The sequence below is a fragment of the Cynocephalus volans genome, chromosome 10 (assembly GCF_027409185.1).
Source record: "Cynocephalus volans isolate mCynVol1 chromosome 10, mCynVol1.pri, whole genome shotgun sequence".
Classification (NCBI taxonomy): Eukaryota; Metazoa; Chordata; class Mammalia; order Dermoptera; family Cynocephalidae; genus Cynocephalus; species Cynocephalus volans.
In genome coordinates this window covers 19,706,786-19,722,852 of record NC_084469.1, presented here as the reverse complement: position 1 = coordinate 19,722,852, position 16,067 = coordinate 19,706,786, and the positions used below count along the sequence as shown (strand labels likewise).

Genomic DNA, 16,067 nt, shown 5'->3' with positions numbered 1-16,067 from the left:
TTATTTCTGGCCTGTATCTCAGCCTCTTTTTGGCTAAATGTCTTTTCTTTTCCTATTGCTTGTAGCATAGTCACTTTACCCCGACTTATCATTCAGCAAACCTGATCATCTCATAATTTGATGTTTATAGAGAGATTTTTTGGTCTTGCAGTAGATGATCTTGAATCCAAATGTGGCTCATGTCAGAGACTTTTTTCCCCTCCTCCAGCAGTATGTCACTGTGCCCTTTCTCTACTCCCAACTGTCAACCCAGCACTCCAGTTTCCCAGTAACAGTATTGACAGTAAAGGTGGGCAAAAGAAGTTATAACCCTGTGGCTGTGTATTAAGAAACTATTTTGGAACCCCCAATATTCTTGGTCACATAGGTGCTCATCCTATCTCTCTAGAGATTTAATTTTATTCACCCTTGGATGTATTCCTAGAGAAACATTTACACAGTAATATGTGCTGCACCAGTTAAAATTGTTAATTGCAGATTGAATTACTTGTCAGCTTTTAAAAATGTAGTCCTCTCAAGTCAGGGAGGAGGCTGTTAGCAGCACTAAGTAGATGAGCAAATGCATTTTTTTCTTCCCCTTCCTCTTTTCTCTCCCCCTCCCTTTTCCTGTCTCTCATCCTTCCTCCTTTCTTTTGTACCTAATTCACCAATTTTTCACTACTTCCACTTATTCTTCCTCATATCTAACTCTCTTTCTGCCTTAGCCAAACCTTTATCAATAACCTGACAGATCTCAGAGTGACTTTAATATCTGGAATCATGGATGAAGTCCAGTGATGATGATTGCTTAGTAAATTTACAAAATTCCTCCTCAGGTCCTCTTGAGAATGGAAATATTCTAATGAGGAGGATAGTAGTGAGGATTCGACATGTGTAACCTAATTCTTAGATGCAGGAGGAATTCTGTACTCCCTGCTTCTTTAAATAGAAGATGCCCTGACCCACCAAGGATTGATTAAAAAAGGGGGAAAGACCAGATCAAAGGAAGGAAGGCAGCAGTAGATTTCATTTTTTACTCTATCATCGATATGCATCATTATTTTTCACATCTTCAGCACATGATTGCAAATATTTGTTTATAATTCTGAAGGTCCCCAACATAATGTGTGTATCAGGACAAAAGCAGTTTTTTAAAAATTGAGCTAATTGTATATATGAAACTTGGAAATCTCAATGCCTGTGCTGACAAATATCCTGACAAATAAATACTATACTCATTCAGTATTACATAGTGATTTCATTTGCACAAAACCTCACAAGGCTCTGCCACTTCAGTCAAATGTCTAGAGCACTGGGGAAAGGAAGAACGTGTTTATCTTGATCTCCAAAAAGGGATTTAAGGGAGAGAGGAGGCAGTATATTAGACTGTTTTCATTGCCTGTCAGCTATGGTAAACCTGAGCTGTCTGCAGTGACTCTAGATAAGCAGCAACAGCAGCAGAGGCCTTAGCATGTATGTGTGACTGCATTCATTTGTACTTCTTGTGTATCTCAACATTTCTAAAGGCTGTGTAGCATCTTTGGTGGAGCCGTTAACAATTGTGTCTGCTAATCACTGGCTTTCATGTGGTGCCCTTAATTCTCAGGTCTGCCAACTTCAATGAATGAAGCACTGGATGAGGCTTAAGTTTATATTGAGAACGGGTAAAGATCCTCTTTCCTCTCAGATACAGCCCTTATTTGGCTCTGTTGGCATGGACACTCTTCAGCAGGGTACCCCAAGATGGTGCTTGTTCCTAATGTTTCATGGTATTGCTTCTCCACTTAGACCTGGAAGGCAACAAAGTGGGGTCTTAGGAGAGTCACTCTGTTTGAATGGTTCCTGTGTTTAAATGGTTATTGATGCTTGTTGGGCAGATAAATTAAAAGTTTGTATCATGCAGTAGAAAATGTGAGAGGAATAATTTGGGAACTGAAGCATGGCAAGTGACCTAATACAGAAATGCATATATCAGAGTTTAATGACTGATGAGTGAAGCTTACCTACTTCATGAAGATATTATGTGATGAGAGTGGTTTTCCCCAAGTTTTTCTGTAGAAGGTTGGTAGGGCAACATATTGAGGAATAAAACAATGGTTCTATCTATGTGGGCTCTTTTTAACTTCCTGGATTGTGAGGAAAATGGAGACAGACTGGTCAGACTCCCTCACCTCATATCCGGCTTAGCATGGCTCAGCCTGTCTGTTGTAAATACATTAACTACGCTTGTGTGCCCAGGTGTTCCTTGGCTATCTCGTGCCCATGTTTTCCTTGGTTATCTGACTCTAGTATAAAGGACAACGGCTCTGATCCACTAAGAGGTTGGGTGCTGAGCTCGCATCCGAATAAAGTATGTCAGCCTTGCCAGCGGCTTCCAGGATCTTTTTCCTAGCTTGTGACCTGCATGTGAGGGGATTGTGACCCAGCATGCATATGTGGAGTTTGTGACCCAGTCTGCGTATGAGGGGTCTGTGACATAGTTGCATAGAACAGGTTTGAAGGGTCTGTGACCGAGCCCAACAAGTGGATGCCGATTAGGGTTTGTGTAACTATTCCAGCATGATCATTTCTGAGTCAGGCAGAATGGATTTTGTCCCAGTCCAGATTCTGCCTCCTTGGTTGGAGCTTTTGTTGTGAAGTATTCTGAAATCATTAAAACCACTTGAGTCAGCAACGACCCCTATAAATCAGGAGCTATTGTATGTGCCCTTATTCTACTGATGCATACTTCAAACACATGGTCATCGAAGGTGAACCAGGGGGTACTGCTTTCTTTTCACTGTTAAGTAGCTATGTTTGTTAGCATTTGTTTGTGGTTAGGGGAGCAGCTTTCATTTTTGCATGTCCATCCCCACCCCAACCCCCATCTCCCAAGATAAGGCTGATCAGAGAGTTATTTGTATACTCTATTAGTCTCTCCTATAACTTTTCTCTTTAATTTCCAAATTAAATGAATCTTCTCTCATGACAAATATTTCTTTAGCCCAGAAATAATATCCTTGGTGTGTTAAGCTCTCATTAGGTTTCTTCTGAATTCAAAGGAGAAGAAATGTTGCCTTTTGAGAAAATGTCAAAGCATCAGAACCTAAGTTTTAGCTTGAAAAGGGAAGATGTGCTAAGTTATTGAACTCTTGCTCCTTCAAGTTTGTATCATTATTTTGTTAAAAATACAGAGTAGAATGGGTAAGTGGCACAGCATCTCTGGGAATAGCTTGGTTGTGGAATGAGGGAGCAAAGACCCCTGAGGTAGACGGTGTATTTAAGCTATTAAGCAGCTCTTCATTTGCCTCGATACATTTTTCTGAGCTTGGTCTTTTATCGGCCCATTACTAATTTTGGAGCTGTGTAAGATTCTAAGTGGTTGGACATTATCAAGTATGTTAGGAAAGAAAATAGTGTTTCTGAGTAGAAAATGGCCCCAGCTCTCTCTTCTAGGCAGCAAAGAGTACTTAGCTCCTGACATAGATTGTGAATGTCAGATAGGCTCAGCACAGTGTCTCCTTTTTGTTCCTTTTCCCCCTTTCCAGTTTTATTTTAATAATTAAAAATACTGCTGATCACACTGAATGACTTCTAGCAGAGAGGCAGTCTGTCCCAGAAGGACCAGTTGTGGGCCATCGGGTTTATGATGACCATAAAACCAGAGCCAGATCAGAACGTGGCCTCCCTGAGTGACAGGGTTTCTGCCTCTGTCAGGGTCCTCCATCAACTGACTGCTTTGTATATTTGTTTTGGTTTGGTTTTTTGTTCTGTTTTGTTTCCTGGCGCATGTGTGAGTGTGCATGTGTGCGTGCATTTAAAGATATAAATGAAACAGGTATGTAATGCCCTCTGCCTGTTAGAAAGACTAAAGCCATAAAAATAACAAACGGCGTGTATTTGCTAGAATGTCAAAGTTATGAGTTTATTTTGTAATGATGTGCTCCTGCCTTCATGAGGTAAACTGGCCGTGGCGGAGGTGTTATTAGTAATATGGACTCAGTGGAGCAGAAAGCCAAGTGACCGAGAGATCAGTGTATCAGTCAGAGAGAGGGCAAATGGAAAGAGACAGCAGGAGAATGAGAAAAGAGCTGCAGCACCTGGGCTGAGATTAAAGATGGACTGAGAGGAAGATGGGAGCCCAGTGGTCTGAGATGGTCTCCCCCATTCTTAGGGCTCTAAAAGGAGATTGGAGAGAAAGGGAGCTGCCAGCACATTTCTCAGCTTGGGGCTGCCTGTAAAGGCTTGTTCTCTGTGCTTCCTTATCAAGAAAAGCAGTAATCTGAAAGCAATTTTGCTTTCCATATTCTTTTCAAAAAAGTCTCTTACGCCCTTCCTAGCAGAAGTTAAATGGAACCAAGGCTAGCAGGTTCACACTACGGTTATTACTTTGGTCACCAACTTCCTCAGCCTTTGGAAGGTCTTGATGTAGGGGCTCACCTAGCATGCAGGGGAACCTCTCACAGCTCCTAACAAGAAAGGGAAGAATGGGAATATACAGGTAGTAATTTGCTGGCCTTTAATTTGTTAGCTTCTTCCCAGAGACTGAAAATGAATAAAAGTTAGTAAGGAAGAAATTTCATGTCATCGTTATTTTTTAAAGGAGGAGGAGAAAGGGAAAAGAAAGATAAAATATAGTAAGTGCTCTACAACTGTTTAGAGCTCTCCAGGGTTACCCTAGATGACTGGCAATTACTACACACTCAGCAGTTTGCAGTAGGCAGTGATCGGGCTGCCCGGCTTCCATCTGCTGGGTCAGAAAATCTCCCTCCCTGAAAGAAATTATTAACCAATCTTCAAGGAAAAAAGAAACCCTACAATTTCCAAGTCCAAGAATATTTTTCTCCTTTTTTTTCTTCTTTAAAGGAAACTTTGTGGTTTCCAATTCAGGTGCCCTTCGACCTTACAAGGGTTAAATTCCCTCAGGGATACACTGGAGATTGAGGCCCTGAATTCCCTCTAGCCTTGGAAGGAGAGGGAGGGAAAGACAGAGGGGAGTGGGGAATTAGGTATAAATCATAGCCCTGCATCCAGCACACAAAGAGGACTTAGGACTCAGGGGTTCCTGTATGTATCATGAGTTGCTTCAGGATTTTGCCAGCCAGCATTAGGGCTTGTGGTGGGGGAGACCAGCATTAAAAATAAAATGTAAGATGGGCTGGCTATTTAGCTCTGTTGGTTAGAGCATGGTGCTGATAACACAAAGGTCCGGGGTTCGATTGCTGTACCAGCTAGCTGCCCAAAAAAGAAAAAAAAAAAAAAAATCAAATGTAAGGAAAAAATAGTCCTTTAAAAAAATGAGTAGCCCAAATCCTCAAAGAATATTTAACTGAGACTAGTCACTAAAGATTGTCAAAAGACAAGCATATTATCTTTTTTGTGTATATGCCTAACAACTCTCCCAGACCTGCACATAATGAGGTAGCCTATGCCTTAGGGTCCCACTCACCACTGCAGTTTCAGTTCAGAGTCGAAGTAAGCTACACATATCTGTGGCAGAGAGAGAGAGAGAGAGAGAGAGAGAGAGAGAGAGGCTTGCTGGTTATTGAATTGCAACAGTACATGTGATTGTTAAAAGCCTTTTTTGTTTTCTAAGTTCCACTGCAGTTTCAGTTCAGAGTCGAAGTAAGCTACACATATCTGTGGCAGAGAGAGAGAGAGAGAGAGAGAGAGAGAGAGAGAGAGAGAGAGAGGGGCTTGCTGGTTATTGAATTGCAACAGTACATGTGATTGTTAAAAGCCTTTTTTGTTTTCTAAGTTTTCCTTTTAGGGGGAAGTTCCAGATAATCCCTCAGAACATCCCACAGAGCCTGGAATCTCTGTCTTGTGAAGAAAAGACACAGTCCCATTTCAGTGAGAATTATGAAATAGGCTCTGCCTTTATTATAGAGACAAATTTCTCGTTCTCATTTCTCTAGGTCCTCGGGAGGGAAGTGTACACCTCCAATAATCAGCTCGGGGGCATCCAGATCATGCACAACAATGGGGTGACCCACAGCACCGTTTGTGATGACTTTGAAGGGGTTTTCACCATCCTGCACTGGCTGTCTTACATGCCTAAGGTGAGCCCTTCCCACCCAGCACTGACATAGGCTGCAGAACCCATCATTTCCACCACAGCTCTGTGTTTGAGGTCTGGTCTTGGTGAGGAATTTTTTATGAAGTATTTCTGTGAAAGCTGTTGATTTCTCTTTTTCTTTTTTGTTTTTCTATTTCTTTTCTCCTATGATTTCTCTTTTCCTTAAAGCCTTCTTTTGGTTCTTCCTTTAAAATGCCTTTGGATTTCATTAGTTAGGCCTCTTTCTAATGTTTTCCAGCCACTGAAGCCATCATGACCTATCTAGGCTCAGATCCCAGCATATTAAGGCTTCCTCCTCATTATGGTTTTTCTCCTTTGTAATAGCCATCCATCCTTCTGGGGTGCTTCCCAGAAAGCATGGGCACACTGAACTCAAGAGTCAAAATGCACCACTTTGTGCCAGCCTCCTAAATGAGTCTTGAGACCTGTGCATATTCCTTGGGGCTTGGCATGTAATTGGGATGCTTCTAGCTGATGATTGGGGCTAATGGGTGTAATTCTGTATGTGGGCCCTGGTGTCTTTATCTATAGCTATTATTGCTGAGTTGGATTATAGGACTGTTGTTCACTGATTGTTCTTCCCTTTCTCTCCCAATCTCCTTTTAGAGCATGCACAATTCAGTTCCTCTCCTGAACTCCAAGGATCCTATAGATAGGATCATCGAGTTTGTTCCCACAAAGGCCCCATATGATCCTCGATGGATGCTAGCAGGCCGTCCTCATCCAAGTATGTATATGTTTGAGGAACCTGTGGTACCCTGGCTCTCAAGCTTTTAGTTTCCCTTTCAATCACTATCCAATTTTTGCATAATAGCACGTGACTAAGAAAACAGAGCTAAGTACCTAGAAATGAGAAAGATCTGAAAAATAGCTCTCTGAAGAAAAAGGTGGGAAATCCGTCATGAACAAATGAAAAGTAAATGAAATGAGATTTATAAATCAGCCATTGAGTCATAAGCAGTGCAGATACTGATACATTTTTCTGTTTATTCTGTTATTAAAGCACTTATTGCTTAATGGGTTCAAAGATTTTAAAATAGTTAAATATAAGCAATAAAATTATAGAATTATAGGAACAGAGTCGTTGACCATCTTGTCCCTATAAACAAATCAAGATTAATCAGGTCAGTTTTAGAAAGTGTCTTTGAGACCCTAAAATGTAGGGTCTTCTCAACAAACAATTGCTGAGCACTCACCCCACATGTGCCCTTCTTTTCCTATGATATTGGTAATAATATTGGTACTTGCTTCAGTTATTACTGTAAGGTTACTTTGTAAGACAATTTATTCATGCAGAGATTATCTGGAACTTTTAATTCTATAAATATTTAGAGTGAAAATAAGCCCTCCTTCAGCTTTATCTAATATATCCCTCTGCCTTTGAGCTGATTTTACCTAACTTAAAAATAACTAAAAAAGAGGTAACTCTATGTAAGGCAAACATACGTTCTCATTTGTCCTTCCATTTGGCTGCTCTAGTAAACCATACTTATCTGGAGGTTCTTTTGTGAAGCCTCAGATACCCCTGGTACATTTTAAATCTATTTTTTCAGGTTGTGTGAGGAAGGGTTTGTTCTTTTTTACATGTTTATTAAAACCATTTCAAAGAAATACATATATATAAAAGAAGAATGGGTTGCAAAAAATATTTTATTAAATTTAAGAGTCATGATTGCTGAAAGAAAAAGAAGACAATAAACTCTTGTGGGTACGGTACCTTCTCTAAGCCAGGTGGGACTATAAAGCACTTTCATATATATTATTTTATTTGAGCTTACTACCTCTGAGAAATAACCATTTTACAAGCTCAGAGAAGTTGAGTGATTTGTGTAAGATCACACAGCTATTACTTAGGAGCTGGGGTTTCATCTGTACCCCAACTTTAGGTATTATAGAAAATCACCATCCAGGGCTGGCCGGTTAGCTCATTTGGTTAGAGCACGATGTTAAAACACCAACGTCAAGGGTTTGGACTTGCAGACTGGTCAGCCACCAAAAAAAAAACAAACAAACAAACAAAAAAAAACACCATCCAGTGTTCGATCCCTCTACCAACCAGCCACCAGAAAAATGTTGATTTTAATTTATAATTTTACCTGACGACTTCAATGCCTTGTCTTGTTAATCTTAATAAAACTAAATAGTTTTTCTTACAAAGCCAGAAAAATCACCATACTTGTCTTCTCCTTACCTCTTTTTTTGGGGGGGGGGGGCAGCTGGCTGGTCCAGGGATCCCAACCCCTGACCTTGGTGTTATAACACCACACTCTAACCAACTGAGCTAATCAGCAAGCCCCCTACCTCTTATTTTTATACCATGATTACGATAAGAACAATGAGCCTAAGATTCTTTTCAGCCTTAAAATCCAGGATTTTTCTGGGAATGAAGTAGGCCTCTTTGCTTTTTCAATTCAGAATAAGACTCAGTGAGTGTTCTCCTGGGAAATATGGGGAATCATCTTAAATGGCTTCTAAGTTCTACCTCTGAACTGAACGTGACCTACTCTTCAGGGACAGTGAAGCCCAACTACAATAGCCAATGACTCCTCCCATCCACTAATCAACATATAAGGCAGGAGAAGTTTTTAAAGAAAACATTTCCATTTCAAAATTAATTCTGTAGTTCCAAATTATTGATATTGAAGTAAGAATCATAAAATGATCCAAGCATATAATGTTAAAATTTCAGCATCCTGATGGACCTAGAAATTTGGTTTAAAACCTTCATCAAAATTTGAGCCCCTCTTTCATGGGATAAACAGAAGTGACTGTGTAGGTGGGCATTATCCTGGCCATTATTAATGAGATCCACAGAATAAAATGAATTTGTGATAAACTAAGTTTTCTGTTTTTTGGATAATATTTTTTCACCGACTTCCTAGTAATTCATCCTGCTGTCTATGTGCAGCTAACACTCACTCCCAAATCGAATGACTTCAGATTTTAATTTAGTGGAAGCGTTAAAGAAAGCAGATGATTCCCTGTGATAAGTTAAAGCAGATATCTTCTAGGTGAAAAGTTAAAGTCATTTATTAGAGGAGATAGTGCTGTGATATTCTTCAAACTGACGCCCAACACGAGACCAGAATCTAAACGATCAGCTTTGGGCTCATGATAGAGAGATAATTTTGAAATGGATGATCACATTTTACACTGGGGCCACAGAAGCAAGGAATGTAGAACACAGTAATTACAAGTTTAGTCTTGATAAAACACTCCCCATCCTGTTTAAGTCAGCAGAGGTTAGCTTGCTCAGATCTCCACTTTTAATTGGTTTTGGACTTGGGTTTTTAGGGGATGGAGGGCCATGTTCAAATTAGAGGAATTACTGAGAAACTGTTGGCTGAGAGGACAAACTAAGAAACAGTTATTTGCAGAAGCTTTTATGAGGCCTTGGTCAAACATTCATACCTCTGGAATAAAATTTTTTTCTTAAACTAGAATGTTGAAAGTGATATGTCTTGTCAGTGAAGGAAATTCTGTGTGTAAGGGAGGTTAATGGCATTAAGTGTGTCCATCCTAACCATTATATTTTTGCTCTCTGTCAAAAGTATGTGGTCATGGCCCCTTCTTATAGAAAGATTATGCTTTGTAAACTGTAAATAAAGTGGAAATATCTTGTTGCTTTTCTAGTAGAGAAACTGAGTCCCTTATCATGTCCCCAAATTTGGGTCCTCATTAATACTTATCATTTGGCTGTCTTTAGCTTTCCATTAAAAGAAAATTAGTAGAGTCAAACAAAATTGTAAGGCAAGTTTTAAAATAGAAATAGACATTTTGAAAATATCTTTAATGACTTGGCTGCCTTTTAACACATGCTTGTGGTGTCTTGAAACAAACCAAGTTATTTATTTAAAAGCATGCAAACTCTGCTAGCTGAACCCCATCGTTTAACAATAAATGATGCTTTTGCTGATAAATGAGTGTTTTTATGCAGACTAGCAAATGAAATAGCAGATGATGTCTGAAGGCAGATGAACATTCAACTGCCTAATGCTTCCATCTGTTATAATATGGTTAAAAACAAGAAACTTCCCAAAATAATCCCCCAAATCCCACCTTAAATTCATCAGTTCCAGGGCTGGCCGGTCTGGTCCTTTGGGAGAACGTGGTGCTGAGAACAAACACCAAGGTCAAGGGTTCAGATCCCCCGCACGGGCCAGTCGCAAAAAAATAAAAATAAAAAAATTTAAAAATCATCAGTTCCAGTGCATTGTCAATGGATTGACTGTCTTTATTCTCTCTTTGTTTTCTTTATATTCCTTTTATAGCCCAAAAAGGTCAGTGGTTGAGTGGATTTTTTGACTATGGATCTTTCTCAGAGATTATGCAGCCCTGGGCACAGACTGTAGTGGTTGGTAGAGCCAGGTAAGATCTCTTTTGCTTTGGAAGCTCTTTTCCCTCCCAACTAAAAATAAGAAAGGAAAGAGCCATGACTGTATAGATTTTTACCAATAATGCTCTCTTTGTCTGAACTTTCCAGATTATTGCCATGCCCAACTTAGTACAACTAGAGTGGTGGTTCCCAGTAGGCATTTAGTGTGTTACTTCAATGATGCGTTTAATCTGAAGGCTGGTTTTTGACATTTCCTTTTGATAATGTTGCAAGAAAAATTCTTTGAATCCTATAAAACTCAACTAGAATAGCCATAGCTCACCAATAACTTCCCCTCCCCCAAAGACCATTTTTTTTCAGGAGTCGGTGACAAGTGAATCAGAGACTAATCTGCTTTTCTATGTAACCTGAGAGAAGTTCCCTCATGGCATTGAGATTATTTAAGTGACAAATGTACTATATTGGATTATAATCAGATTTGAATTGCCTGCCCTCCCACCCTGCAAAAATTTACCTAAAACAGGAGTGAGTAGAATGAGCTGGAATAGGTTGATGGGATACCCATATTTTTCAAGTAGGAAATTGAAGTTTCTATTAAATTTTAATACACACTCTAAGAAGTGCTTCACTCAATAGCAAGCTCTGCATGAAATAATCTGTAGCACTCACTATAACAAGCATCTGCCAAGGTTGATCTTAATCTAGTTCTGCACTGCAGAGACATGCTGCCTCGGGGACCTGCATCTGGAGCTCACCTTTCTCTCAGGGGCAATCAGTTTTCCTTATCTTGGTGAAACGTAGCACCTGCTCAAGATTCTCAAACGTGCCATATTGGGTTGAGATTTAGATTCTAGCCTTGCAAATAATTCTAGGCTTTGTGGTTCTCTCAGTGCAGCAGGTCAGCACACTTCATGTTGCTAGTGACAAGGAGCTTTAAGATGGCAAATCACATAGACAGTCTTCCACTGTGACTCTTGAATAGGAGTCAGGTCTGGAGTCTGCTCACACTGAAACTAACAGAGACTAGCTACCTGTTTTCTTTTGAGTCTCAGGTCTTTTATCTCACGCCAGGATTCTGGGTCCCAATGAGAATTATTCTCTATGCCTGGTAAAATTCCCACTGGGGAGGTGGAGGTGGGGGGTGCACTGGAGTGAGAACCCTCCTACCCAGGACTTATCAGCTTGTTATAGAGAGTCCTTATTTCACACTAGGACCAACTTTTTTGAGAATTTGCCTCTTATCTATTCTGTTTCAGTTTTCCTGTCTGTATGAAACATGACAGGTTTTAAGCCTCACAGAGCCAAACCTTTGTTAAGGTCTTTAAGATCCTCCCATGGGAAATAAGAAAATAATACTTTACACTTATGATTGGAAAAATAGGGATTGTTCTGTGACCAAGATCAGTCAAGCTTGGCTTTGGCTAGCTCTGCCATTGTTTATTGCGACACTCGCTCTGACTTCTTGCTTTCTTTCCATGTGATGAGTTCTGGGCTTCTTACTCCAAACACATACACATGCTTACAAGTATATAAAACACAAATGGATCTAGCTTCTTTCAAAAGCAATGGTATTTCGAGAAATAAATATAAATGTATTCTTCTGGGATTGTTACTGTAAGTGCTGCCAAAACTCATCTTTGGTATGTATGTTTGGAATATGTGTGCTATTGGCTGTAAATTGTCTTTTATTATTCCATGGCACCTTGTCCAGGGACACACTATAAAACAAGATGTAGCATCTTCATGTGCTAGCCTGATAAAATTTATATGAAGTATAATAGAAAACAGAAGTTGTTCTGAGCTGTTTTCAAGTTCAATAAATAACTGTAATACTCGGATAAAGATGTTCTTTATTAGGTCACATGGGCCCTAATATATAAGTTATAAGTTACCGATTTAGGATGGCTTTTGCAATTACAAGTTTCCAGTTGGATTGTTAATCATTGTGAACAGAAATATTTCTAAACCCTCCTGTGTACCTCCTGCTCATTGTCTCATTGTCTAGAGGGCTTTTGATTCTGATTCAGTGCCGGTAGGTGACAAGGGGGTAGATGGTCTCCACTCAGGCCCCTGTCAGACCTCTTGTGATGACAGGAATCCATTTCCAGTAGCCAATGTAACAACCAAAGACCATCCTTCATGGAAAAGTTTGTTATGGAGATACTGTGGGGAATGAGAAACTATAACACATCTCATCCCCAACCCTAAGGAACGCAACAGAGAGAATGAAGATTGAATCACATTTTCCAGAGTAAGGACTCAGCCTATACCTTGCATCTTTCTTTCTGAGAATTTTCCTAGGAAATCTTTATGAGGACCAAGTTGGGATTGTGTCATGGAGTATAGATGCAGAGGCTGTGAGCCTCTGAACAGTTTTTGAAATTAATATAGCTTTGAGATTAAATATATACTTCTGATATAGATTTCACCGATTACTACTGAAAATTATCCCTGTCCCATTGCTCTTTTCTAATGAAAGAGAAAGTTAAGAGCTTGTTTAACGACTTTCCTACTCTTGGCACATATTTTTCATTATACTCATAACACACTTCCACACTCCTCATCCTCACATGCCCAGTGTAAGACCTACTGTACCCTTAAATCTAATCTGGAACCACGTTATTAATATTCCATAGAAAACTACAGCTCTGTTCCTCCAAGGCCAGCACTCATTAAAAGTTACTGAAAGTTTCAGGTTCCTACTGCCTTTCAGAGCATTTCCCATCATCTTCACCAAAGAGATGCTCTAGAGTGAACTGAGAAGTTTCATTTGGCAACAACAGAAGTAGGTATGTGTGTGTGTGAGCATACTAGGATGTTGAGTCTAAATGCAGAGGTTCCCCAACTACAACCCTTAGTTTGAATTTATCCTCTGTTGGGGCATTTTTGAATAAGAGTGATTCTGAGGGTGGTTTCCCACCATATTTACAGAGTAAATTCCGAATCCGTACAGTCCCACATTTAATCTCTAGAAGAGTCAGATTTCCCTCTGCTTTCTGTTTTTGTTTCCAGCTTCCCCCCAATATTTTGATATTGGATTGAAAAATAAATGACTAGCTGTAATGCTGATATACATTGGGTTCTTATGTGGCTCATTTTTTATCAGGCTAGGAGGAATACCTGTGGGAGTAGTTGCTGTAGAAACCCGAACAGTAGAACTAAGTATCCCAGCTGATCCTGCAAACCTAGATTCTGAAGCCAAGGTAGGTCACCTTCGAGTACACTGTGCACCTGTGGTTAGAGCTTGTTTCCCTTCTGCAGTGCCTGTGGATATATTGGGAGCACTGCAAACCACCAATTTTAGAGGGAAGGGCATCAGCAGCCTTGAGTGATTTCAGACCATCATGTGCTTACTTTTAAGGTGACTCTAGCTAGACTACAAGCTAAATCTGCCTGAACAATTAAATGGGCCTTAACAGTGGTCTTGTTTTTTTTTTTTAAAGATGACTGGTAAGGGGATCTTAATCCTTGACTTGGTGTTGTCAGCACCACGCTCTCCCAAGTAAGCTAACGAGACATCCCTATATGGTTTCCAAACCCGTGGCCTTGGTGTTATCAGCACCACATTCTCCCAAGTGAGCCACGGGCCGGCCCTTACATTGGTCTTGTTGATGCTAGAAGACAGTCTCCTTTTGTTGGCAAGATGGTCTTACAGAAAGGCAGCTGAGACACTGCTGAAGTTCTCTGACATTGCACAGATTCTCTGAGCACGCATGCAGGAGTGCTACAGCTAGAATTAATAACGAAGTGTGTCTTAACACCAAGCGTGAACACCACAGTCCATCATTTTTAAAAGGGTGGATTACATTTTCACATCCTGACACCATCCAGAAAGTGAAGGGATCAGGGAATCCTGGGAGGAGGCTGTTCAGGGGTGTCACATCAAGTGTCTGTTGATTAATCACAATACAGAAGAAGCCATAATAAGCACAGAGGTAAGACGACTTGGAGACTATGTACAATTGGCTTGCTTTGAGGGGAATTGTAATTAACTCATTTAAAGTTGCCTTTGAGAAGCCTAGAATAAGGGTTCCTAGGAGTACATTCTTCCATCAGAAGCAGTTAGGTTCTCGCTTTTGACTAAAAAGTGGTGGTATAATCACGACTTATACAGAAAAGTATTTAACAATAGTAGTCAAAGATCCAGGACCCTTTCTTACTTTTTACTTCAAAGATGGTTTTGATGAACAACAGTTTTTGTTTGGTTTGATCTTGAGTTTTCCGTTTTTAATTAGTAAAATCTTGTTTGTCTGGTAGAGATTCCCCCTCAAACTGTGTTGTTAATTGTGTCTTCTTCTTTGACTTACCCCAATAGATAATCCAGCAGGCTGGCCAGGTGTGGTTCCCAGACTCTGCGTTTAAGACCTATCAGGCTATCAAGGACTTCAACCGGGAAAGGCTGCCTCTGATGGTCTTTGCCAACTGGAGGGGCTTCTCTGGTGGGATGAAAGGTGATTGGCCTGGCTCTGGGCTAGAGGGGTATCTCTGATTACTGGGCACGTTGTGGCAGAGGGAGGAAGGGTTTAGATTCGGCAGAGCCTGTGCATGTCTGACAATCCATCATCCTAACCTTATAGGGATTATGATCCCTCTGAGGTATTTTCTGAGTTGCAATTTAGGAGTGAGTCATCCTGGCTATTTTATCCTACTGAGAGTTTAGAGTTCAGAAGTTTCCTTATGTCCCACTTCTAGGAAAAGCTTCAATTCTGCTACATATTTTGGCTCACGCCCAGGCCCAGATTGGCTGCTAGCCCTCTAACAATAACAACAACAATTAAGATTCATTGAGCTCTTTTCACCAGAAACTGTGCTAACCGTTTTACATGTATTATCATACATAATCATCACAACAAGCAGCTCTAAGGGGTAGGTTATATTGTTATCCTTATTTTACATAAATTGAGGTTTAGGTTAAGTAAATTTCCCAAGATCATTCAGCTAAAAAATGACAGAGTTGGGAGAGGAATGTAAAACTGTCTTACTGTAGCACAGTTAGCTGATTTTAGAGCCGAGGACCAGAACCAGATCTACTAGGATATTCCTAAAATAGAGTATCAAGCTTCCTGAAAAAGGTATTGTCCATCTACTTCCCCTTTGTTTGGGGGATGTCCTTGGTTATTGTAAAAAGAAATTTGAAAAGCTCACAAATGAGTTATTTTTTTATTGTAGTAAAATGTACCTAATATTTAACCATTTGTAAACGTACAATCTGGTGGCATTAAATACATTCACAGTGTTGTATAACCATCACTACTATCTATACCCAAAACTTTTTCATCATCCCCAACATAAACTCTGTACCCATTAAACAATAAGTGCCCATTCCCTCCTCCTTATTGCCCCTGGTCGAAGATGAGTTCTTAGCCTGATATAGACCAGGGCCAATTCTATCTTCTGAATTTTGGTGCCAATGCATTCATTTACACACAAGACAAATAAGCCTTGGGGAAGATAGAGATTCTCGTGAAAGTAGGAGAGGGAGGAATACATCTTTGGTATTTACGTACAGGTCCGGATGTTTCCTACATATTATCTCACGTAAAGGGACCTTAGCTGAGAGCTTCTTGTCATTCTCCACATCCCTTGGGGAGATGTTTGCAGTTTTGGTTTCAGTACTGGCTGGGGATTATGCAGGGAGGGAAAATAAACAATTATGCCATCCCTCAGTGCACACAAACACACAGCCAGGAGCCG

General features: G+C 40.2%; 1 protein-coding gene across 9 annotated transcripts in view; it reads left to right on the top strand.

The window, feature by feature from the left end:
- ACACA (acetyl-CoA carboxylase alpha) overlaps positions 1-16,067 on the top strand; it is a 293,591-nt gene that overhangs the window by 240,578 nt on the left and 36,946 nt on the right. For all 9 annotated transcript variants that reach the window (XM_063112234.1, XM_063112233.1, XM_063112232.1 and 6 more), the window contains 5 exons: positions 5,877-6,020; positions 6,644-6,764; positions 10,309-10,405; positions 13,480-13,576; positions 14,689-14,824. In XM_063112234.1, the coding sequence (XP_062968304.1) occupies positions 5,877-6,020; positions 6,644-6,764; positions 10,309-10,405; positions 13,480-13,576; positions 14,689-14,824 (595 nt within the window). The remainder of the gene's footprint in view (positions 1-5,876; positions 6,021-6,643; positions 6,765-10,308; positions 10,406-13,479; positions 13,577-14,688; positions 14,825-16,067) is intronic.